General features: G+C 40.6%; 1 protein-coding gene across 2 annotated transcripts in view; it reads left to right on the top strand.

The window, feature by feature from the left end:
* The window catches only part of CDH22 (cadherin 22), a 149,392-nt gene that overhangs the window by 73,345 nt on the left and 49,616 nt on the right, over nucleotides 1-26,431 (top strand). For both annotated transcript variants that reach the window (XM_075177727.1, XM_075177728.1), the window contains exon 2: nucleotides 16,444-18,017. In XM_075177727.1, coding sequence (XP_075033828.1) covers nucleotides 17,703-18,017 — 315 coding nt within the window. In that variant the 5' untranslated portion in view covers nucleotides 16,444-17,702. The remainder of the gene's footprint in view (nucleotides 1-16,443; nucleotides 18,018-26,431) is intronic.

Raw genomic sequence — 26,431 nt, 5'->3', positions numbered from 1 at the left:
ACTAGCTGTCTATGGCTTTGCATACTTAGAGAGGACTTGCTGTCAGTGGCTCGGCATGCTTAGAGAGGGCTAGCTGTCTACAGCTCTGCATGCTTAGAGAGTACTATCTCTCTACGGCTCTGCATGTTTAGAGAGTATTTGCTGTATGCAGCTCTGCATGCTTAGAGAGGGCTCGCTGTATGCAGCTCTGCATGCTTAGAGAGGACTCGCTGTATGCAGCTCTGCATGCTTAGAGAGGACTCGCTGTATGCAGCTTTGCATGCTTAGAGAGGACTCGCTGTATGCAGCTCTGCATGCTTAGAGAGGACTCGCTGTATGCAGCTTTGCATGCTTAGAGAGGACTCGCTGTATGCAGCTCTGCATGCTTAGAGAGGACTCGCTGTATGCAGCTCTGCATGCTTAGAGAGGACTCGCTGTATGCAGCGGCTCTGAATGCTTAGAGAGTACTCGCTGTATGCAGCTCTGCATGCTTAGAGAGGGCTCGCTGTATGCAGCTCTGCATGCTTAGAGAGGACTCGCTGTATGCAGCTCTGCATGCTTAGAGAGGACTCGCTGTATGCAGCTTTGCATGCTTAGAGAGAACTCGCTGTATGCAGCTCTGCATGCTTAGAGAGGACTCGCTGTATGCAGCTTTGCATGCTTAGAGAGTACTCGCTGTGTGCAGCTCTGCATGCTTAGAGAGGACTCGCTGTATGCAGCTCTGCATGCTTAGAGAGTACTTGCTGTATGCAGCTCTGCATGCTTAGAGATTACTCGCTGTATGCAGCTCTGCATGCTTAGAGAGGACTCGCTGTATGCAGCGGCTCTGAATGCTTAGAGAGTATTCGCTGTATGCAGCTCTGCATGCTTAGAGAGGACTCGCTGTATGCAGCTCTGCATGGTTAGAGAGGACTCGCTGTATGCAGCTCTGCATGCTTAGAGAGGACTCGCTGTATGCAGCTCTGCATGCTTAGAGAGGACTCGCTGTATGCAGCTCTGCATGCTTAGAGAGGACTCGCTGTATGCAGCTCTGCATGCTTAGAGAGGACTCGCTGTATGCGGCTCTGCATGCTTAGAGAGGACCCTGCTGTATGCAGCTATGCATGCTTAGAGAGTACTCGCTGTATGCAGCTCTGCATGGTTAGAGAGTACTCGCTGTGTACAGCTCTGCATGCTTAGAGAGGACCCCGCTGTATGCAGCTCTGCATGCTTAGAGAGGACTCGCTGTATGCAGCTCTGCATGCTTAGAGAGGACTCGCTGTATGCGGCTCTGCATGCTTAGAGAGGACCCCGCTGTATGCAGCTCTGCATGCTTAGAGAGGACTCGCTGTATGCAGCTCTGCATGCTTAGAGAGGACTCGCTGTATGCAGCTCTGCATGGTTAGAGAGTACTCGCTGTGTACAGCTCTGCATGCTTAGAGAGGACCCCGCTGTATGCAGCTCTGCATGCTTAGAGAGGACTCGCTGTATGCAGCTCTGCATGCTTAGAGAGGACTCGCTGTATGCGGCTCTGCATGCTTAGAGAGGACCCCGCTGTATGCAGCTCTGCATGCTTAGAGAGGACTCGCTGTATGCAGCTCTGCATGCTTAGAGAGGACTCGCTGTATGCGGCTCTGCATGGTTAGAGAGGACTCGCTGTATGCAGCTCTGCATGCTTAGAGAGGACCCCGCTGTATGCAGCTCTGCATGGTTAGAGAGTACTCGCTGTATGCAGCTATGCATGCTTAGAGAGGACCCCACTGTATGCAGCTCTGCATGGTTAGAGAGTACTCGCTGTATGCAGCTCTGCATGCTTAGAGAGGACTCAAAGTATCTGAATAAATTTACATGTTACAAACATATTGTTGAAAGAAAGTACAGGGGCAAATGCAGTATCTCTAGAGGGGGGCTTCCATGCAGATTTCAAAACAAGCGTGTCCAGCCCATGGAGGTGGCATGATTAGCACTTAACAAAAGATAGTCCACTCCACACAGAACACAGTGTATGTAATTATATATATATATATATATATATATATATATATATATATATATATATTTACTCATACAGTGCATACATTGTATCATAGAGTATGAATCAATGACACCATAGATGATCTATAATATTGCACTATAGTATTGAGTACTGTATTATATATGTTATGCTCTGTATGAGTGGTTGTGTAAAAGCTTTTGGCAACATCGTCCATCTTTAGGAAGTCTACATGTCTTGAATAATGTTTCCTGATTGTCTCAGAATGATTACACACACAACTACATTTGCTGCAGAAATCAATTAAATAATCCTTTATTTCTATGTAAATATGCTTCCGTAATCATGCTGGCTTCAGATGAGTCTATTTGTTACCACATAATATATCCAGAAAGACAACAGGTATTTAACCTCCCTCAAAACCCACAAAAAGCCCTGTCAATAATATAATAATGATTCAGGCAGGTGCTACCCATGTAGTAAAAAAAGAAAACATATTTACCAGAACGTAATGTAAGTGTCATTTTTTAAATGTGAAGTCTGAAGTACACATCTAGGGGTAAATGTATCAAGCTGAGAGTTTTCCGGCAGGTTTGAAAAGTGGAGATGTTGCCTATAGCAACCAATCAGATTCTAGCTATCATTTTGTAGAATGTACTAAATAAATGATAGCTAGAATCTGATTGTTTTTTTTAAACCCGCCAGAAAACTCTCAGCTTGATACATTTACCCCTTAATGTTGAGTACAGCTAACAGATATTCCAGTTATTGTAAGTGTCTGAAAAAAATAAAATGGCCTGATTAAATTTTGACCAGGATTCACGGTATGTCTGTCATTTCTACAATATTTTACTCCCATGTGTGATGTCAGAGAGACTAAAGCACTTTGGGCCTGTTTCATAAAGACATGTATCTGCCGATTTTGTGCGTATCGTACCAACAATCACAATGCATCTTCGTACGCAAAGCACACTCACTACGGACTACGATTTCTGGGAGTGGACAGGGAAGAAGCGTTGGCCCGTATTCAGTGTACAGTAAGGGTGTGCCAAAGTAGAGTGGAGGTGGAAGGAGGTTATCGGGTAAATGGAAACCCCTCTAAGTGTGTCCCTGTAGTGGGCATCCACATCAGCAGTGTTTATATTTCTGCTATGCCTGTCTACATATGTAATACGTATATAAAATAAAAAATATTTTTAGGAAAAAATTACACTCAGCGTTAGGCAGGAAACCAGAGTAAAATGTCTTACCTGTTTTGCATTCATCCATCGGAAACTAACCCCTGAGGCATCCCTCTTTCATCAACAAATTAATAATCTGCACCAGTGGTATAGCTTGACCGGGTTAGTGTGAAATTAGGAGGACAGTGAGCATGTGTGTGTATTAACTTCAAATAATTTGGTTTGATCGCTATGAGTGCTAGCACTTTCTAGCATACAAATCTTTCTACCAAGAGGTTGATGAGGTGGCAACCAAAAATTTTCCCTCTAATTTTATCCTTTTTACTCATCATATTGGGCATTTGAATGCTTGTTCATATGGGTCCCCAACTATCGCTATAATGCACTCTACGGAGAATGGTAGAAATATAGTTCATACATAGCACACGGCATGATGTACGTTTTACATGTAGCTGAGAGTCACGTGTGGGGTGCAGACCTATGCTATAAATACAGCTCGGACTTCAGATCGTCTTAAGCCACCACTGCACCTGCAGCATGGTGTCTAAATGTCTGACTATTCTATAACTAGGGTAGCACGGTGGCTCAGTGATTAGCACTTCTGCCTCACAGCACTGGGGTCATGAGTTCAATTCCTAACCATGGCCTTATCTGTGAGGAGTTTGCATGGGTTTCCTCTGGGTGCTCCGGTTTCCTCCCACACTCCAAAAGCATACTAGTAGGTTAATTGGCTGCTATCAAAATTGACCCTAGTATCTGTCTGTGTGTGTGTGTATGTTAGGGAATTTAGACTGTAAGCTCCAATAGGGCAGGGACTGGTGTGAATGAGTTCTCTGTACGGCGCTGCAGAATCAGTGGCGCTATATAAATAAATGATGATAACTAGCCCATTTGGCCAGTAATGTAAAACTCCATATACAGAGCTTTTCCTATTAATTTTTCCCAGTGATTACTAGAGATTAATTTTAAAAAATGTTGTAAAATCAACGTCTAGTAGATCCCCCACCACCCTATATTTGGTTATGTTCAGCATAATACATGGGCATGTACAGTAATCATAAATACTGCACATATGCAGACATTGCAATATTGCTCGATTGGCTGATGTAGATTTAAAGGGTATACCTCCACCCAAAATAATCAATACAGGGCACTTGGTGCCAGATTTGTAAAACTAAACAAAAATATCTAGTGTAGTAAGCCTGGTGTTTTTTCAGCCAGGACGGTCTCACCACAATAAAGAGGAGATGGGATTATGGCGCAGACAGGTGGGGGGGAGATAAATTAATTTGATTTATTATCTAGCTGCCATCTGTATAATAAATAATTATACTATTTTGAAGTAAATAACTCTTTAAATGTTTGCAATCGATTCCAGTAGAAATATGCCCTTATGGTCCAAATGTGTGTGGTTTGTAAATGACCTTAAATGTGCTAAGTATACACAACATTAACTTATTTCTTGGATCACACTCTACAAAGCCTTTTCAAGGAGGATACGATGCGTTTACCGTATGGACAAGATTGTTGGAATCAGAGGGATTAGCTCAGTTGATTCAACACAATCCCTAAGATCACATCTGGAACCTTTGGGTTCAGTTCCTAATGCTTTTTAAATCCTTTACACCACTCAGTTTATCTATAAACACTTCAAGTCCAAGAAGCAAAACTGCAAATCATGTATATAGGAGGTATATGTATACTCCCAAAGCTCATTGTGTATACATAGCACATGTCTGTGATCTATAATAATGTACTGCTCTCTGGAAAAGAAGGTAGGTCTCATGCGCAAATAAAGTGGTTGTAAATATCTAAAGCAGCAAATCCCTATGGTGGTCTTCGACATATACCATATGATATGATACGGAGCATTCAAACCCAGTGACTATCTCCTTGTGGCTCTGGTGAGATCACATGACAATCTGTTGTCAATGAACATTTTAGCTACATTTACAAAGGTAATTACTATTCTAATGCCAATACAAAACATACTAGTATGAGAGCATTTACATTCTGATGATTAGGAGAATAAAAGCATATTATATACTTTCCTTTTTAGTGAATAACCTAGGTCAGCAATCAGTCTAGTACACAAATTAAACCCAAAAGATCCAGTTCTCTAGATAACCTTTATTTTAGTGGATTTGTGTAGCCGAATGACCAACTATACTACCCTGTGGAGTGTCGCTTTCCCAAAAGACAGTATTTCCTCTCCCTAAACTGCTTATATCATTTGTGAGTTTTTTCCTTCCTTCCTTCCTTCCTCCCTCCCTCTCTTTCTTTCTTTTTTTTTTCTTTCTTTTTCTTTTTTCTTTCTTTTTCTTTCTTTCTTTCTTTCTTTCTTTCTTTCTCTTTCTTTCTTTCTTTTACTTTCTTTCTTTTCTTTATTTTACTTTCTTTCTTTCTTTTCTTTCTTTCTTTCCTTTCTTTCTTTCTCTTTCTTTTCTTTCTTTCTCTTTCTTTCTTTATTTTACTTTCTTTTCTTTCTTTCTTTCTTTATTTCTTTCTTTTCTTTCTTTCTTTCTTTTCTTTCTTTCTTTTCTTTCTTTCTCTTTCTTTTCTTTTCTTTCTTTATTTTCTTTCTTTCTCTTTCTTTTCTTTCTCTTTCTTTTCTTTCTCTTTCTTTTCTTTTTCTTTCTTTCTCTTTCTTTTCTTTCTCTTTCTTTTCTTTCTCTTTCTTTCTCTTCTTTATTTTCTTTCTTTTCTTTCTCTTTCTTTCTCTTTCTTTTCTTTCTTTACTTTCTCTTTTTTTTTCTTTCTTTCTCTTCTTTATTTTCTTTCTTTTCTTTCTTTCTTTCCTTTCTTTCTTTCCACTCCTCTTCCTCCAGCATGATAATCATAATGGTGGCAGCAATACAGAATATATATACAACTTCTTACTCTCTCCAGCACAGTTCTTAATGAGCAATATGAATATGATTGCAAATATATCTTAAACTTGCAAAAACTCTCACGGAATGTCTGGGAGACTCAAGAATTCCGAGGTCTCCCGGGAGAGCCTGCGATTCTCCCGTATCTGCCCATTTCCTAGTGAAGTGGGCAGATTTTGAGCCTCCTTGATGCGATTCTACGAGAATCGTATAATTTCAGCCTGCCCCCCAAAAACGATGCAAATCACCAAGCCTCTGTCTTTGTTTTTTTAACTTTGTTTTATAGAAGCATCCTTTCATTTCACAATGGTGGCGTGTATACATTCTTAGGTATGTATTGCCAGACCAGGAGTTTACATATGAAAGTATGTCACAATTGTTTTTTAACAGGGAGAGAAAATATCTTGAAGGCAAAGAATAACACAGGTCACATATATTACACATACCTGTTCAGTTTCACATTCATGTCATAAAGAGACTTCAAGTAGGTCATATTAATAATTAAGTAACTTCATGTATGTCACCTCCATACATGACGTTAGGAGATACATACAGGAAAGCCTCCTCATACTTCAAAGTTCTATATACAACTCATACCATGTAGTGCGCTGAAAGTGGTTCAGCCATTGAGATTATGACTCTTGTCTTCGGTAGTTACGGGAAGAGCTCTCTCAGATCCCCGAAAAATGTTTAGTTTGTTTCTCTTAGATAATGATTTCTCCAACCAATCTATTCTGAAGATGTGGAACAATTTTTCTTTAAACAGTTTAATTCATGGGATGAAATGATGATACATCTGTAGAATGGGATTTCTACCTGTGAGTATACTGGGTTAACATTCAGCTTTTTTATTGTACCAGCTGGTCGGTCCTCCTCTACTAGCAAGATCGGGGCAAAGCTTATAATGCCTTCCAACTTTTTTTAGGCTTACAAAGTGGTAAAGTTTGCAGAGGCTAGAAGTCCCTATCACAAGCACGATACACTGTTACACCAGTTCAATGGGAGTTATAATCTCTAGTAAGTACTGTGTAAGACTAAGTCTCCTGCCAGTAGGGTGAGGCCCCCCTTTAACACTCCGTCGTCCATGCAGTCTCCACCATGCCTGGATTGTACCGAATAAATTGCATGCAATTAATTGGTTAGTGTAAGTATATATAAATTGGTTAGTGTAAGCATATGTACAATAAAAAGTCACAGCAGAATCCATAAACCTTTTATTTGATCATAATATCACAACTCTTAACAGTATAATCATGTATATAAATATTTATCTTCAAATATATTTGTTTAAATTTTAATTACATAAATAAAGATGATTTCAATGCATACTGTACATACAATGCATTTAATAGTCTATCTTAGTTGCATACAGATATTCTGATATTATTTTATATTTACTAAACTGCAGGTTTGAAAAAGTGGAGATGTTGCCTATAGCAACCAATCAGATTCTAGCTGTCATTTTGTAGAATGTCCTAAATAAATGATAACTAGTATTTGATTGGTTGCTATAGGCAACATCTTCACTTTTTCAAGCCTGCAGTTTAGTAAATATACCTCTGTCTTGTCAGTCATCACTATCAGTCTTCATGTACACCTGCCCTGTAGTGGGTTCAAAAGATACAGGTGAATACAAGTGTACTTACAATAAACACAGGACTTGATTCAGCTGTATCTGCATCGGCACGGCCTGTCTGTACATGGCCTAAGTTATTCCCCCCCCTTCTGTTCCACCTCTAAAGTCTTCGGGAGTTGTAAGTGGTCTAGTGGTTAGCACTTCTGTCTCACAGCACTGGGGTCATGAGTTTGATTCCCGACCATGGCCTTATCTGTGTGGAGTTTGTATGTTCTCCCCGTGTTTGTGTGAGCTTGCTCTGCTTTCCTCCCACACTCCAAAAACATACTGGTAGGTTAATTGGCTACTATCAAAATGCGTGTGTGTGTGTGTGTGTTTTTTATGGAATTTGGAGTGTAAGCTCCAATGGGGCAGGGACTGATGTGAATGAGTTATCTGTACAGCGCTGCGGAATTAGTGGTGCTATAAAAATAACTGATGATGAAATGCATGCAACTGCGTTCATTGCGTTTCTGGCCATATGCAGATCTATTTCATGCAAAATACGCTACGCAAATGGACGTACGTCCAAACATATATCAGGTCTGTAGTGTTAAAGGTCAATATGTGCTCAAAGAGATGTTAACAAACTGTGGAAAATTCTGTTCTTTGTTGGGAGACAGGCAAGGAGATATCTTGGAATATCAGAATCTTTCGATTGTCAATGTATAATGGTTTTGCTTTTCTATTTGCCTATAGTCAGTGATCCGTTACTATTTGCGGTGCATCTATTCAGCTTGTATCCCCAGAGGTCTGGATATGTTGAAACTAAGATAGCAAAAAAAAAAATTGCACCCCTGATGGATTCGGGAATCCCAATAAACTGCAAGTTGTTTATTCTGTGCTGAATTTATAATTTATTAACTTTCTCCACAAAAGATTATAGAATTTTATAATGTATGGACCAAATATTCATTTTCTCTGGTCCTTTGTTCTAACCTATTAAGTTGGGAGATCTATTTTAGTAAGGGTCGCATTACATATAGTTTGAAGATCGTCTTTTTGTTTTGGTTTAAGGGCATTATTTTTAGGGAACTTTTTCCAGCCGTTTCAGCCACTGTAGGGGATGGCATGGTTGTGGGAAGGACACTCTGGCCTATCTGTCAGTTAAGGGGGAAGGAGGTGAAGCTTGGACTTGCTTGAATTTACGCGGCCATTCTGTGTGGGTTTGGAGGCAGTTGACTTGTAGAGGAATCTGTCCATGTTTTGGACACCCCCCCCCCAAGGCCCATGAATTATGGATACCAACTCTGCTTTAAATTATAAGTTATGTCATATATGCATTAGCAGCACAGTGTTTTAGTGGTTAGCACTTCTGCCTCACAGCACTGGGGTCATGAGTTTGATTCCCGACCATGGCCTTATCTGTGTGGAGTTTGAATATTCTCCCCTGTTTTTGTGTGGGTTTCCTCCTGGCGCTTCGTTTTCCTCCCACACTCCAAAAACATACTGGTAGGTTAATTGACTAACAAATTGACCTTGGTCTCTCTCTCTATGTGTGTATGTTAGGGAATTTAGACTGTAAGCTCCAATGGGGCAGGGACTGATGTGAGTGAGTTCTCGCTGTGGAGCTATATAAATAGTAGATGATGATGATTATGAAAAGTCACTGAGATTTCCTTCCTCGATAAGGACTACATATTATTATTAGAGTTCTAGGAGGATTTGGTGAATATTAGACATGTCCGCTACAAAAAGGTGTGTTGGGGGGGGGATTGTATGGGTTATAAGGATGAAATAGTGTGTGTTCGGGGCATGTGCACCCAAGATAATTTGCCTAGCTTAGAATAAAGTATCAATGCTGGTTTATTGGAGATGTTGAAGTAATGTAGGTAAGTGTGGTGAAACGAGATATTAATATTACCCTAACCAGCCTGTCCCTCATTTCTCACAAAATGTGGATTATAGCATGTACTTTTTATAGCCCTTGCTTTTGTTCCCCAGCTCAACAGAATACCACTGCAGTGTCTTATTAAATATGGATAAGGCGTCTTTGTATCTCATTGTAAATATGTATATTGTTTATTGTATCTTGTTGATATTGCATGGAACCTGTTAGTCATTGTCTTTAAAGTGAAGCCAGGTGGGTTATGGGTAAGGATCAGATTGCAGTTGAGGGGGAAGGCCAATTAGTATCCATTGTTCTCAATATGACTAGTTCAGACATTTTGTCTAGAGCCCAGCAGGGGACCTTCAGTGGAAGTACAGCTCATCTCCACTCCCCCTCCAACCCCCTGATACAGCACCCACCAATGATTAATAAGGATTGACCCAGGGAGGGGAAAACACTGTGGAAATTAGACCCTAGATATAAGGAGCCACTCCAGGGGGGAGGGGATATTCATTCTGGGACTGGAAGCTGCAGGGTGGCTGGGTTTAGAGTTGCCGTTCTCTACCAGTGAAATACATCGGCAGATCCATGGGTCATCAAGTCCGGACAGCCAGGTGACTGTAACTCCTTAAGCTAGTGGAGTAACGAACAGATAATGTGGTAAACCTGCCTGCCATTTATTTACTGTATATAATAATCTAGTGATTGTTTTTGTTACAATAAATTTATTGTTTTACTTTCTAACTGCATTTACCTGAGTGACTGAGAGCCCTAGAAGGTACTGGGCAGACTTCCCTGGCATAGTATGGCACCCGTGGGTGGCCAGCCAGCGTGACATGGGTAGAATTGGGCCAGAAAATCTGGTATATTCACAGTAAGTTTTTTGGTAATGGCTGCTCCAATTTAAAATAAGCTGTCTGATGTATGAATATGATTCTATTACTAGCTTGGTTGTGGACAGATACCTGTTTAGGATTGCGGTAGCAGCCATAGGTCATACACAATATAATTTGTACTTCTTCAGTGGCCTTTACTAAGTTACTCGTATCAGGGTGGCCCGGGTTTGAAATATGTGCAAGGGAGAGGGTCCAAGGGAGAGGGTCCAAGGGAGAGGGCCCAAGGGATAGGTTCCAAAAGTGGATACTGTCTTTAAATGTAGTTCCAACACTTTAAATGACATACTCATCAAAAATCAAAAGAACAGCACACACCAAAATAAATATGATTTATATTTTCATATTACAATAACCATAGCCAAGTGACTCTTAGCAATTGTAACATTATCACAAAAATATCAATTTATTGTATGCATATACACTCAACTTGGTCCTAGATGTGTCAAAAAACCTTAAAAATAATGTAACAATTACCCCAATAATTAGCAGATATTGGGGTAATTGATGAAAGAACCACCACCAGCTTTCAGTTAGCCATTATAACTAATGAAATGTATAGAGCGATAGAAAGAGATATCTGCTGATAGCCATATAATAACATATATTAATCCTCACCACTTCATGTACTGCATCTTTTTGCCGTTATAGTTGTCTCCTTTCACAACCTTGGATGGGCTACACTTGGAATTCAAGTAGTAACGTGGAAGACTTGTGGACAGTCTGATCAGTCAGGCCAGTCTTGTAAATATATTTCCATCGTTATAATTAGCTCCCACACCATGAAGCTCCGGCACTTGTTATTGTATGTGTTTAATGGATTATACGAGTTCTATGCCTTTTCTGTCCAGCACTGCAGATTTCTAAATGTCATGAAATGGGTAAAGTACAGACTGTTTATAGATTGAATAGATGGCCCTACTGGATGGATGACACATGGAAAGTACGTTACAATCTTTCTTCATATTCCCCAACATTTAGAATGTCCAATTAGTGGCATGTATTTGTTATAAAAAAATAATTCCTTTATGTTCCTTCAATTCATAAATACAAGCAGGTTGTAAATAAAAATAACAGCTTAATACACAAAGCTACAAAGTGCACTAAACCACACAAAACTATACAGGATCTATGAGGATATATTTCCATAAGACAAATCAAGTCATTTATGCACACTGATTTAAGCTTCAGACCTAAAAGAGGAGCAATTTGGAAGGTAAAAGCGGGATTTAAGTCCTTCCAAAGAGATGTAAGGTACTGGTATACATGGTCTGTGTAAAAAAAACAAAAAAAAAAAACGAATCCACTGATTTTTCCACTTACATTCCTGAAAGCCTTTCAGGTTTCTATGATTTATTTTATAAAGCTTCGTGCTTTATATCCACCCACCATAATAATTTCATTCCATGATGTAACATAGGAACTGTAGATGTCTATGCTATTTTCCAGTTTTATTCACAGTGAACTAGGAAGTATGTCCGTGTTTGTGTGTGCTGGGAGTCTAGTCAATTTCACCTAACATGCTGAGTTAATCAGACTAATGGCTATGGCTTAATATGGTCAATAGTGTGGGACCTACTTAGAGCTCACACTGTACACACGTGATCTATATGTGCATACATGTGCAGACTCAGCTATTCCTAGATGTGTATGGCAGACAATGGCAAAGACTTTAAAGAGACAGAGTTTTAATATTGCTTTCAAAGCGTGTAGATGCAAGCTGCATTTAAAAATATGTCTGTACCTACGCAAGCTGCGTGTATAAACATACCAGTACATACACAGACTGCATATATGAACATGCCCGTACAAATGCAGAATGCATGTATGATCATTTCTGTTGTCCGTAAGCAGACTGTACTGATGAACACCCTGTTAGACCACAGAAGCAGATGTACATTTATTACACACATATCATGAGTAACCACTTAGATGCAAGTTGTATTTTTTATGGACAATGAAAGAATTTTAGATAATGTCTGGATTATAAGGACACGCTTTATGTCATGCCAGCACATTTTCAGGGTAATTTTCTCAGCAGTAAATCAGCACTGGAGATAAGTGATAGGACTCGGGCTGTGGGCTGTATGGTCTTTTATTTTAACCATCTGTGTCCAATTAAGGGGCATATTTATCACAGAGCGCAAAGCCCTACATCAAGGGGTCGTTGAAGGAGTTAGTACGACAAAACCCTCTTTTATCTCTGGTCTGGTTACCAGTGTGATGTTACTTCCCACAATGAAGGTGCTTAGATAAGTCTCTCTGGATTGAGACCTGCTTAGTAGAGGGGCTGTCACCTACACCCCCTTAAGTCTCATGTAGCCACATGCCTCCTGACGTGCTGGGCTGAGCTGTTAAACACTTAACCGTACAATGAAGCAGGATTACCCCTGTATTTGGGCATTTATATTCACCTCGTGATTTAACCATTTCCAGTCTGTTTAGGTGAAATCATGCTTCCAGCTGACTGGGACTTCCTGTAATATATGGCTGACTGGTAACTAAGGAATTTCTGCAAGAATAATGACCTGGGGACCCTAATGTGACCAAGTGACAATGACTACTTTAGGCAATATTTTAGATATTCTCAATCTCCCTAAGCATCCTGCAGAATAGAGATCTTATCCTATATAACATCGAGGCCATATCTGAACACAATGACTGGACACACTGCTCCCCATAAAGATTGAGTGGTATTGTGTCACTCATTTAGGGGCTCATGCTGAGTTTGGCCTAAGCTGGTTTGCTTAGTTTAAAATATGCAAATTTGTACTGCGCATGTCCATAAATAAAAGTGTGTGCCTACGTCCGGATGCAGATCTGACACTTGTACCTCCTTACGCTTGGAGAAGGGCGTGTAAAAGCAGTCCCAGTACCGTAAGGTCATGTTCACGTAATTGCAAACTATACCACTTGTCTATTGCGGGGGCGAGAACCGGGAGGTCTCCCAGAAATGCGGGAGTCTCCCAGACATTCCGGGAGAGTAGGCAACAATGCGTTAAAGAAAAGCAGCTAACGAATCTCTAGAGACTGAAGTGTCTTTTACATTTCTGTCTCCATTACTGAAGTCATGTTGTCTTACCTGTCAGTCTTTGATTAAATCTTGGTCTCCATGAAAATGGCCACCTCCATAGGCAGCAATACATGGACCTAGGACACAATTTCTAAACTGTGTCATCATGCCACAGATGGCGAAGCCAACCACGTCTTGTACTGGCTCAGCATCAGGGAGAATGCCAGACTCTTCAGGGAGTGAGGGAGATCACCCCTATTTCAAGGAGTCTCCCTGTCATTCAGGGAGAGTTGGCAAGTATGCTTTTATCATGTTTCGTACCTATATTATATGATTGTGTGGGTGTATTGTAGAATGACATTTTTGCTACTTTCATTCGTACGCAGAAAGTAAGGTTATACTGCTGTATTAGAGAGGGTTTTTTATTTAAAGCAAACCTAACTTGTTTGGGTGTAAGTGTCTCATGTTCGCCGGACAAAAGCATGTGCTGCTGGTGCAGTACTGGATGCATCTTTAAATGCCTCTGATTCAGCAAATTGGCGTAAATACACTATTTTTTACATGCATTTGATTTGAGCATGTTTTTTCCAATGCTCCTTAGTGTTTTTATTCTCCTTACAGTGCCCTGGTACTAAGCATTGACCACCCCAGGGATTTAAATTAAACCTACCCCCTTCCTTATTAGCTAACAATGGGGAAGAGGGGTGTGTTTCACTCTTTTAATTCATTTGAGAGTGCACTGTGTTCTCCCCACCTAGTGCTGCTAGCTGCTCTGTCAGTGATAAACTGGGAGCATGGCCCCCCCCTCTTCTGCATGTTATACACAAGGTAAATAGAGTTTGGGGACAGTGTCTCATAGGGTCCATCTGATAAGGGGGAGGGGGGGGGGGCGTCTAGGGCCCCCAGTAACCGTCCACTGGCAACCTGGAAAGAATCATCATCACAATTTTTAATTAATATTATCCTCCGGTGCCTAGTTATGCTAACACTAATATAAATGATGTCAATAAAATTCAGTATGTGATATTAACCACTGGGTACATATATAAACTGGCCTGCACACGTTGACTGTATATACTTGCAGAGCGCTTTAATCTTTGTTATTTGCATTTGCCCTGATTTCATAAAGGGTTACTTGGATCTTTTTTTTCCTCAGCCATTTCTCCCTACGTCATCCCTATTTGTGGAATGAAAAAAATATTGATACGGTCTGGATGTATTCAATTTGTCCTGATCAGTGATTCGCAGTCGTTCTGACAGGAGCTTGTGTAAAACAGAGGCTGGGATGTAATTTTTATTGTCAACATGATGTACAGTAGAACTCAGCCAAACATAGAGCTTTGTGACTAGCGAACAAGTGAAATTGGACTTAGAACATAAGAGTTAGAAGTGGAAAAGTGGGGCAATAACTATGTATATAATGAGAAACCTATTACTTGTGACTCCTTGCTTGTTCTTAATACTTTAGGTGTCTCATTGAACCTTGCTGTGGAACATCAATGATAATAAAAGAATAATTACTTTACAGTAAGAACTCCATTCAAAACAACACAGGAGATATAGGACATGATGACTGAACAGCTGGTGCAGTTGCTGCAGGTGTTACTGCATCTTAGATAATGACTCCTTGAAAAAAATAACCTCGCTACTAAGTTCCGGCTTTTATCTTTCATCTTTCTTACTGATGCATGGAGTGTAGGATTTGGTTCAGAGTTCTTAAAGGAAACTCCCAGGAAATCTTGTGGAATACTCCCAAGATTCACATTTAACCCATACTTGCCAACTCTCCCGGAATGCCCGGGAGACTCCCGAATTCCGGGTCGGTCTCCTAGACTCCCGGGAGAGCTGACAATTCTCCCGCATCTGCCCACTTCCTAGTGATTTGAAGCCTCCATGATGCGATTCTCCGGGAATTGCATCATTTTGGCTGCGCCCCCGTGCTAAAATGACGCGTCTGCGTAATTACATCACAGGGGCGGGGCCAAAATGACGCAATTCGCGGATCCCCACCCCCTCACGCCCACCTCTACACCAAGACTCCCGGAGGCCAATCACTAAAGGTTGGTAATTATGATTAACCATATCCTTATGATTCACCAGGTCTGAAAACTGGGTGAAGGTAGTGGGTCATTTATAACCACTGTGGAAAACATGGTTATAAAGTACAACAATTGACATCAATACAGAAGAAAGGTTGTGTACTAGTGAGTTAAAAAATATACCTGAAATAACAGATGGGTTTATACATAACTAAACAGTCCACCATGCTCTCCTATACCCCTTGCAGCAAGTTGCCATGTTAGGAAGGTGGTGCTTCTCCAACTACACAGACTGACAGTGACTCACAGCCTAAATTAAATGGAAATCTTCTTTCCCGCAGTAAGCCAAATGGAAATATCAATTAAGTAATCAGAATAAACTTGATATAATATAGCCATAATGCTAATAATTTAAGTACTACCAGCTAGAGGGTTTAAAAAGCCAACCTATAGTACTGCTCATCATTGCATATCATTGCACCTGCCTGCCAACAAACGTAAGAGACGCCTCTTAGAAGGAATATCTGTGGGTGTGTCCTTTCTGATTGTTGTACTTACGTCAACACGTCCTTACTGTACTCTGCCTGCCCCTGTGTGGCCTATTCAGGCCAAAGGAGATCCAACTTAACGATGCACAAAAATGTATTTACGGATGTATACGTTTTGGGTGTGCATAGGCAGTATGGAAATGTGTATCTTACACAAGAAATACAGTATGTGAGTGAGCCCCATTGTATGCACTAGAGCATTTTGTGTAAACTGCTGCCAGCAAATTTGAGAGAAGAGACGGATAAAACAATTTAATCATTTGAAATCGCAGACATCTCTGTTACAGACGGACGGCATTTTAATTTGTGGTGACAGGTGTACACCAGAGGAAGTAAACAGCAGATATCTGTCTTAATGCCCAGTACAGATGCACAACTGCTAAGATTTGGTTTTTGGTTTGCAATATTTTGGGAAGAATTTGCCCTAAAGTTATAAACAAGTCTATTATTTATAGTAATAAACAGCAGATTGACAAATAATTGTCTTTATTTCTCTGTTTAGGTCTGTAACCTCTGCTCAGCTCCCAGAAAATTTCAATCCACTTTCAACACCAAGGACAGCGTCTACTTATGGTCCAAGATGAGAGAGACGTTACTGCAATATCCTGGACAATGAGACCAACCTCAGACTCTCATCACGTGGAACAATAGCATGACGGACTGAAGAGCAAGGCTCTGAATGCTTCATTATAAGACCCCAATCATGACTGCCACAGACGGGGCTTGATACATCATACTACAACAACATCATACTGCGAACCTAGTAGGAAGTGATCTGAGAAACCTCAAAATTCAACAAGTCTTATTTTTACATGATCCCAAACTGTGAAAAATTATCTTTATTGAAGTATTTCCTTGACACATAGCTGTACACATAAACCAAACCTGAGATTCCTGGTAACTTAGTAATATCTCCTTCATTTACATGCTCTACAAGACACGTATATTCACACTATAAATACCAGTAAATGTTAGTGGCACATGTTAGGTGTTTAGAACACTAATCTAATCAGCTCACTGCACTGATATATTATCTACCAACCATTGTAAATAAACCTTAGCGTATTCCACAACAGATCTCCATATTACCGCATTACAATTTAGGTTTTTGCTTCCCACCGCAATACAGTCAGTTAATAACACTCATGGGAATCGAGCTCATCTCAAGACATCTTGGTGCACAGCAAAAATACATATCAGTAAATTCCAACACACCTGATTACACAAACTAAATACACTTTGGTGGATACAGCACAGCTCAGAACATCGCTTCAGTACAACATTGTACATCATATCAACTCACTCTGTCATCCCAGAGTATAAGCTCATTGCATTTACTCTAAATACATCACAGTGAATTCTAATCTAATTGTTTATTTTACATCTTAGTATATTCCGAAACAGCTGTGGCTATCATTGTAATGCTCCCGGTATCTTCTAAGATATCTTAATCCCTTTAAGTGTTGTATATACCAGCTGAGCCCATTCACTACCGCGCAGCATATTCCAGCACTGCATTGTCTATAAGTCCATTACATTACAGATCAGCACAGCTTGGTGTTCAAGTTCATTACAGGTCCTGCATTAGTTCATTAGCGCTAGTGCATTCCAGGAACAAGCGTGCAAGCACAAATCACACTACATTGATAATAATCTACAACTGGCCTATCTCGGTCAAATTCGGTATATAACATTTCACATAGGTGCATTCTAACACAGCCTGGGGGTATCCCCTGACTTATCTCTGCAGACAGCTGTTTCATGTTCATAGACAATGTCCGGACAAAACAGCTAGAGATTAAAAATGATGTCCCCTTATGCCACGATGACACCTGGTGTACCTATGCCCTCCTGCGTGATGTGAGGCCTCAAGGAGCCTGTGGACTTGGAATGGCTGCACAGGGCTTTGCCTGGACTCTGGTGCTGATTTTATGCAGCCTGAAGCTCTTGGGAATAGTTTCCATGGAGACGGGATTGTCGTTGGAGGTGTCTGGCCGGGTGAAGCGTGGCTGGGTGTGGAATCAGTTCTTTGTGGTGGAAGAATATACAGGGACAGAACCACTTTATGTGGGGAAGGTAAGAGGCGATGCAGTTACACGAAGCTCTTTCAGACGTGAGAGATGCACTCAGGGGTGGGGGCTGCTTGTTAGGGGGTTTACTCACAGAACAGCGCCTGAAGGGGAGATTGTAAGCAGGACACGGCGTCTAAGGGACAACACCAGGGAGAAGCCGGAGCCTAGGGGAGAGCAAATGGAGACAAAAGCCTGAGGGGGACACGTGGGCGAATCAAACGCGGAGCGATGGCGCTCACGAGATGAGGTCTGAGAGAAAACCTGAGAAATGTTATACCTCAGGGTAATCACACTGCTAGGAGTAATTGAGGTCTATTCATGAAAGCATGAGAGAACATTTGCATCATATATTCCATTTCAATTTTGTAGGTGTCTCTCTTTTTCATCTTTTTTCAAAGCCAAGACATGTGCTTGGTGAATATATATTACAATGATGTGTGCCCTTAAATCATCTTTATTCATGTAAGGCAAATTTTCACATGCAAACTTTGCTCAATCATTTTTTGTGCAGCCACTACATGCACCAAGTGGCCGGCTGCGCTGCTTGCAAGCAACTTTTTCTTTTGCCGTTGTTACAGGTAAATCACACACATAGGGGCTCATGTAAAGTTGGAAGCATTCGGGCAAGAAAAGACTCTCGCGTGAAAAAGCGCATTTACGTGGCTAGGTTCGGTCAGATGCGTCTCAGGATGCGTCCAGCCGTCCATCACTATAATTAGTGCCAGGTGTACCTCACAAGTGTGTGTTTCTATGCTCTAGTTAGAGAAAGCATAGATAGGTGGCTTTGACAGTGTTAGTAGTAAAGGTGACATTTGCATTACCCTAATTGTACACAATATAGTAGTGTTATGTACACAACAGAGTGTCTTGACAGTTATTAATTAATGTGAAAGTTAAATGTACCATGTAAAATGTAATTAAATACAAATTGAATGAAATTGAAACATCTGTTGTTTTCCCTTATAAAAATCAAATAGGAATCTTCTTTCCTGCCACAGTCCACATGGAACTATCAATTAAGTAATGCGAATACACTGCGACTTTATGCAATACTAGCTAGAGAGATCAATGCGCAATCAGCCAATCAATACAATACAGTACTTGCAAGATATACCCCTCCTGTAAGGGGAATCTGCACCTGCGTCCAGGTCTACATCAGTCAGAATTATGTGAACATACCCTTAATGTACATGGCCTATGCTTGCCCATTAATTCCCTCCCCTGCTTCCCACTTCCAATCGTAAGGGGTCATAAGTAAAGATGCAGCAAAATTTGCATACTAGTGTATTGGTATTGTATGCATATTTTATGCAAATGAAACAGAAGTACCTCCAGGTCTACATGAGCCCCATAAATTTGTAACCGGTCTAACTATGTTGTTGTTCTGTTAGTTTTGGTGCATCAGGAGTTTGGATTATTGGGTAATAAGAATTGTGAGTTAAAGAATTGTAGTGGAACAAATTGGCATTGGGAATTGGAACCATGATCAAATGTAAGCAGTGTTTTGTAAGAGTGAGACGTGGTTATAAGAGGTAAGGTGAGGTGCAGGGTCAGAGGTAGATAACAGTGAGCGAGAGGGAGAGTATTTTGAGATGAGGTTTGAGATGTAGGAAGGGGTGGTGTTGATCAGAGTTTGTTGGTATATGTGATTAATTTAAATTGGATTCTGGAGGGCATGGGGAGCCAGTGTAGGGATTTGTTAATTGATGCAGCAGCGACGAGAGAGGAAGATCAGTCTTGCTATGCTGGAGGATTAAAAGGGGATAGATGTGTAAGGGGAATGCCAGATATGAGGAGGTTGCAGTAGTCAAGTAAGGATATGTTGAGAGAGTGGATAAGCATCTTGGGTATGAAAAGGGCGAAAGAACTTTGTCACGAAGGCCAGTAGAGTCAAGGGTGTGCAGATGAAGAGGGTGATCAACAGTGTCAAAAGCAACAGAGATGTTCAGGACAATGAGAATGGGGCAGTGACCCTTACACTTTGCTGTAGAACGTTGACCACTTTTGTGAGTGTAATCTCAGTGGAATGTTGGGGTAGGAAGCTAGATTACTGAGAATGGAGTGAGGGGAGAGAAAGTCACATAGGTGATTGTACATTCAAGTAGTTTGGAGGGGAGGAGAGAAATACGGTGGTAGTTGCAGAGAGACTGGGTCGAGAGAAGGTTTCTTTAGAATTGGTAAGTGGATTAGATTGGGAGTATTTAGGTCTGTGCTTGAATTTAAGTAAAGGAGGGGGAAAGAATGTGGTACGCAGGAGAAGACCAGGTCTATGAAGTGTCCTTCACAGTTGATAGGAGATGAAGTCTACTGGGAGAAACCAAAGGAGGAAGTAAGTGAAAGATGTTTTGTGGCAGCAGACACAATAGTTGTCAATGGGAATGTTGAGAGCAGGTAGGTAAAAGGACAGGAAATAAGTGAGCCAGGCAATAAAGTTGTCAAGGGAATGGGAAACTGGACCTGGGCTGTGGTAAATGACAACAAAATAAAAAGTGGAGAGGAGAGACTAGACGGATAGTATGTAGTTCAAAAGACAAGAAAGACAATAGCAGTATGGAGAAAGTAGGATGCCTACTCCACTACAGGTCTAGGAGTATGGCTGATGGAGAGTCCGCCATAGGAGAGAGCTGCAAGGGATGCATAGTCAGAGGAGATAAGCCATGTTTTTGTAATGGCAGAGAAGTTGAGGGGTCTTCATTTATCATGGATAGATGCGAGTTTGTACAGGAAAAGGGGAGGGATGGTAGTGGAGATATGTGGATAAGATTGGATGAATTGGACGTATGAGGTGGATGGAAAGCTTTGTGGTGGAACTAGCGTAAGCAGGGATTACATAGGTCCCAGGATTGGGTGAGATGTCACCAGCAGCCATGAGAAGAGAAAGAGGACATGGTAAGGAAGATTTGTGATTGTGAGGTTTGTTTCTTCTTATGCAGATGAGTGTGGTGGGTGCAAGACACAAAAGAGTTCATGGGTTCATACTAGTGAAGAGGGAAGTAGTGAAGGAGAAATAATACGGAAGGGAGATGCTAGAGAGAGAAGAGGGGTATGGAGAGAAGTGTGATGAAAGAGAGAAGGTGAATTACATAGAAACATAGAACTTGATGGCAGATAAGAATCACTTGGTACATCTAGGGGTAAATGTATTAAGCTCCGGGTTCTTCAACACCCGCGAGTTCGGCGTCTTCGGCGTTTAAATTTAAAGTGGTGCTGCCTTGTAAAGGGAAGTTTCCCTTTACAAGGCAGCACCGCTTTAAATTTAAACGCTGAAGACGCCGAACTCGCGGGTGTTGAAGAACCCGGAGCTTAATACATTTACCCCCTAGTCTTCCCATATTTTAACCTATGGTAACCTCAAACCCTATTTGATCCTTACTTCTTTGTAAGGATATCCTTATGTCTATCCCAAGCATGTTTAAATTGCTCTACTGTATTAGCCTCTACCACCTCTGATGGGAGGCTATACCACTTATCCACTACCCTTTCTGTGAAATAATTTTTCCTCAAATTTCCTCTGAACCTGTTGAGTGGCTGCATGGTGGAGTCATTTGAGAGCTGTGAATGATTGTGGATTAGCTAGAGTAGAGTAAATTAGTTAGCGTAGCATAGGCAAACCGAGAACGGTTCCTAGTGCCTGAAAACCCCCCTCCAAGCCTGGGGCACTGTATAATTGAAGTGGCTGAACCCTGCCCCCACTTCACACAGCTCTGCTCAAAAAAAGATAGCTGCGTGCACCTAACAGTAGTGCACGCAGCATTGCCCATGTATATTATGGAGATAGGGAGAGTTGGAGAGCAGCCAAGCATTGTCTAATATTATAGCTACGCCCCCACGCATGCTGGTCACGCCCACTGGCCGCATAGTGTGGAAATCCCCCTCTGCAAAACCTGCGTTTGCCCATGCGTAGGTAATGAGAGAATGGGGAGGAACATTTAATTCAAGTTGTACAGGGCAATGGAGGAGGGTGAGGCTTTCTAGCTGGGGTTGGTAGAGTAGGCAAATCCTGCAAATTTGTCACCTCCTATCTGACATTACCCTCACCCATCTATCCCACAATTGAAAGTAATTAGCTCTGTTTTAATTTGCATGTACATAGCTATAAATGAGCCCTTACTGTGTATTAAAACCAAGGTTAGATTAACATGTACAGCTACTAATACATGCTTAAGAAGAACATGTCAGTCATAAATACACAGTCATGTTCCTAAGACAATATTTTTAGACACTTCTTATTTAAATGCCGGCTACAAGAAATTTAAATGTAAATAACCCTTTTCATTTTCAGCTGATACTGCCCTTTCAATGTTTAAAGATTTTTTTTTTCAGATGCTGACTGCATGATATTTAAATGTAAATAACCCTTTTAATTTTCAGCTGATACTGCCAATTTAATCTTTCATGTATATGTGTGATGTGATTTGTGCATCTGTGCTAGACATTAAGTTTACAGTATACTTGATCTATTTATTTTTTTTCAGGGAAGGCTACTAATGTGTTTTAATTGTCACTTTTGTCATGGTGAGATTTAGGCACCTTCATATACATAAGATGCTATGGGCTTCATGTTTCTGTTTGTTACTGTATGTTTTGTGCAGATTACATTTATTACATATACTGTCAGACTTTATGATGGATAGCTTTAGTGATTTGTTAAACATGGAAAAGGGTCGACATTGTAATAGAAATGCGTATTAAAACATACAGTAGGTAGGGCGAAAAACAAGATGAATCTGTCAACCCTGATGGATCTGATGTGCCCTCACATAGAGGTCTTTGGGGCCTAATTATTACATATCCCACTTTTACCCCTTTAATGGTCATCTGTCATTGCAGCGATGACAGATGAATAACGTGGCGATTTACTACTAAAGTCAAGTCCGATAGGAAGCTGTCCCTGCAATTACTTCTTTCTAAGGTTATTCCCAGAGTCTTTATTGCGCATAGGTCATTTGCATAAATTAACGCAGGGGAGAGCATAGGATTGGCATTAGCGGTATAGCGTTATCCATCGGGGTCGAGTTCCGAGAAGCTAAGCTTTTTGGAGCTTGTTACATTTGCCCACACAGCAGTCCCCATTAATTATGATGGGGACCAGGGCCATCTTAACAACATTATAGGCCCCCAGGCAAAGCAGTCCACCGGGACCCCTACATATACATATATATATATATATATATATATATATATATATATATTTTGTAACAGAAGACAGGCAGGGCGCCTCAATGTGTATTATCACTTGTATAGTATAGATGAATGTAATATAATGAATACCATGAGGTATTAGTAGGTCGTCTAGTCAGAGAGGGAGAATCCTCCTCATAGGTTGTTCCTCCCAGTGGATCAAATAACGAACAATGCAGAAAACAAAACACAGCATAGAGTAGTATTGTCAAGATCTGCAATCACACCACCTGTGAATATATACACCACCTATAGGGCTTCCTTAGCGTGAGCAAACAACTACGCCCAGGATAAAAACAATTGTAGTATACAAGACACCCGTGTGTTCCAACCATATAGATAAGGTAAAAACTGCGTACCAGATGGTCTCTCCAAAATAGCATGGAATTATTTCTTTAGAGGATCAATTGGGTACTCTCTCTCTCCCAGTCTGCCGGCGTCAAGGCATCTCCTGTAGGTCAGTCCCTATATATAGATAGATAGATAGATAGATTGATAGATACATATATATATATATATATATATATATATACATATAGATAGATAGATATATATATATATATATATATATATATATATATATATATATATATATATATAAAGTTGATCACTTTTTTTACTCGCTCGGTGATCCTTGAAGTACAGCCACTAGAAAATCAAATCCCCCGCTTCATTCACTTTTCAAATGCCCTGTTCTCCGATGGCACCCCCTTCTTCTCTTCTTTTTTTTTATTCTGTGTCTTCTGCATCTTTGAATTCTTGCTGTTGCTTGCTTCTCCGTTGCTTCTCACGTCGTGGCTCCTCTGTACTGCGCTCCTTTTTTTTTTTTTGCAAGATTATTTATTCTAATTAAGAGCCCTGCTTATGGGGCCCCCTTGCCTGTGGGGCCCCCGAGCACCTGCCCATCGTGCCCAGTGTAAAAGATGGCCCTGATGGGGACTACAGTATTATGTGTTAATTTCCCTAATGCAGGAGATATTATACATGAGTTTTATGAGAGACAAGAGATTGCATAGTGCTGATAGTATATGTCTACATTTAGAATAATGTGTGTCTGAAGAGGCACAAGGTGTGATTCTGTAGGTGTATTTGATTTTTACAATTACAGTGTGCCTGAGGCTGCTTTATGTGAGGTTGTATATGCTTTCCTGTGTCTAGTTGGGTTGGTTTATAGTATGCTTGAATTATCTTGTTTATTATACGGTTTCACTTTAGTTTCCTTTAAGTTACATATGTTCGTTTTAGAATTAACATTTATAACGTATTACAGGAAGAAATATATTACAAAAGTATACAGGCAGGAACCTTATTTTCAGTCCCTATTCCTAGGAGTGAGGAATAGATAAGGAAAATGCTGACATTATCGAGGTGACCTTGAATAATTAAGATTCTGAGGACATTTTCTCTTATCATCTCCCGCCTCTGCTACAGCAACCTCCTCCTATCTAACATTCCCCTCACCCATCTATCCCGGCATCAGTCTGTCTTAAATACTGCGGCAAGGTCTTCCCCTCTCATCGCTCCACATTGGCAAAACCATTCTTCAAATCCCTACACTGGCTCCCCATACCCTCCAGAGTCCAATTTAAATTACTCTCACCTACAAAGCCCAGAAGAACACCACATATTCATACATCTCAAATCTCATCTCGAAATGTTCTCTTTTATGGCCTATTAACGTCTGACCTGCGCCCCCCCTCTGGTACCCACACTAATGGTCCCTCACGGCTGTCCCAAAATCCACTCTCGTTCCTCTTGTGTCAGCTCTGCCCTTTTCTTATTAGATTTTCGGCTCTCTCATGAGCAGGGCCCTTCCTACCCTATTGTTTTCATGTCTATATTTATTTTGTACTTTCCTCTTTTTTTATGTTGTTTTCCCCACTGCTCGATGCGGAACACTTTGACGCCTCACAAATCAGCGACAATTATAATATTTTCATTGTTGATTTTAATCAGAAGCTACCTGCAAGCAGAGGCAAACATTGTAGACAGGAGTTGGGTGTCTCTTTCTCAAAACATGGCAGTCATACTTGCTGTAAATTTATTGAGTTAAAATGTCTTCATAGTTTATTTTAGCTTTTTTTTTTTTTTTGCTGTTGACATTATCCACGAGTTATTGGCTTAATGTAAGAATAGCAGTTTCTGACATCATCCACAGTATAAGTGATTTAAAATGTTGTGCCGAAGTTGTGTGTCATTGATAATATTAAGTTTATGGTATGAACTTGGTGTACTTTGTGTGTGGCCAAATTCATTGCCGATATATATGAAGCTCGCCAGACTTCTGAGCCACAACTGCAGTGACTCCAGGGCTTCCAGCTGGCAGACTACTCAGAGATAGGAGATAAATCTGGGCACCGTGCTATTTGGAAAGTCGAAGTTGCCAGAGTTGCAGCTCTGGTGTCATGTAAGTTTCCTGTCGTCCTTTACAGGCTCAACCTCTTTGTGCTAATTCTGTGTATTATAATAGGTGATGTGTGCTAAGACTCCTCTGTTTCACCATAGGAAAAGCCCTATTACATTGATAAACACTAATCACAGCCCCTCACACCTTTTCTGTACAATGTGTTTGTAGATGACAGTAGTGCCCCCTGCTGGTCTCACTTTGTATTGTTCTCCCTGTGCAGATCTCTGTTGTTTAATAGGATTATAGGGTCAGAGCCTGCCACAGAAGACAGAATATGGAGAGATCTATTTTAGATATAAAAGGGATTAAACACAAAGCTCACACGTTTAATTAACTTGCTGAGAATTAAAGGAAAGTGCTGAAGTTTTTCGCTTACTCTGGGGATGCCAAACAACTGAATATTAAATTCTGCTTATTTAAAAAGCTTAAGTTGGATTATGTGCGATTTGAAACAATGCTTCTACGATAGCAAATCACATTCCGTTTGATTGCAATAAGGCACTTCACTGGATATAATTGTCTTTGTATTGATGGGATTCTAAACACGGCAGCAACGTTCTAATATGCTGTCACTGTGTTACTGCTTGGAACACACAGGCAATCATTCTTATGTATATATACACATAGCACAAACATTGATTCTCACATACAAGATCACGCCTAAAATACTTGTTTGTACACTGTACTCTGCACACCTCTGTACACACACCATAACGTCTTACACATGGCTTAGATCTGTCATTCACATTCTACCTACACACATGTAACAAGCAAGTATTAACCCTTTACCTTCCTTTATAAGACATTTGCATGATGCCTTTGGTTTCCAG

The sequence above is a fragment of the Mixophyes fleayi genome, chromosome 6 (genome assembly GCF_038048845.1).
Source record: "Mixophyes fleayi isolate aMixFle1 chromosome 6, aMixFle1.hap1, whole genome shotgun sequence".
In the NCBI taxonomy this organism is placed as follows: Eukaryota; Metazoa; Chordata; class Amphibia; order Anura; family Limnodynastidae; genus Mixophyes; species Mixophyes fleayi.
This window is presented reverse-complemented; position numbering and strand designations above follow the sequence as displayed.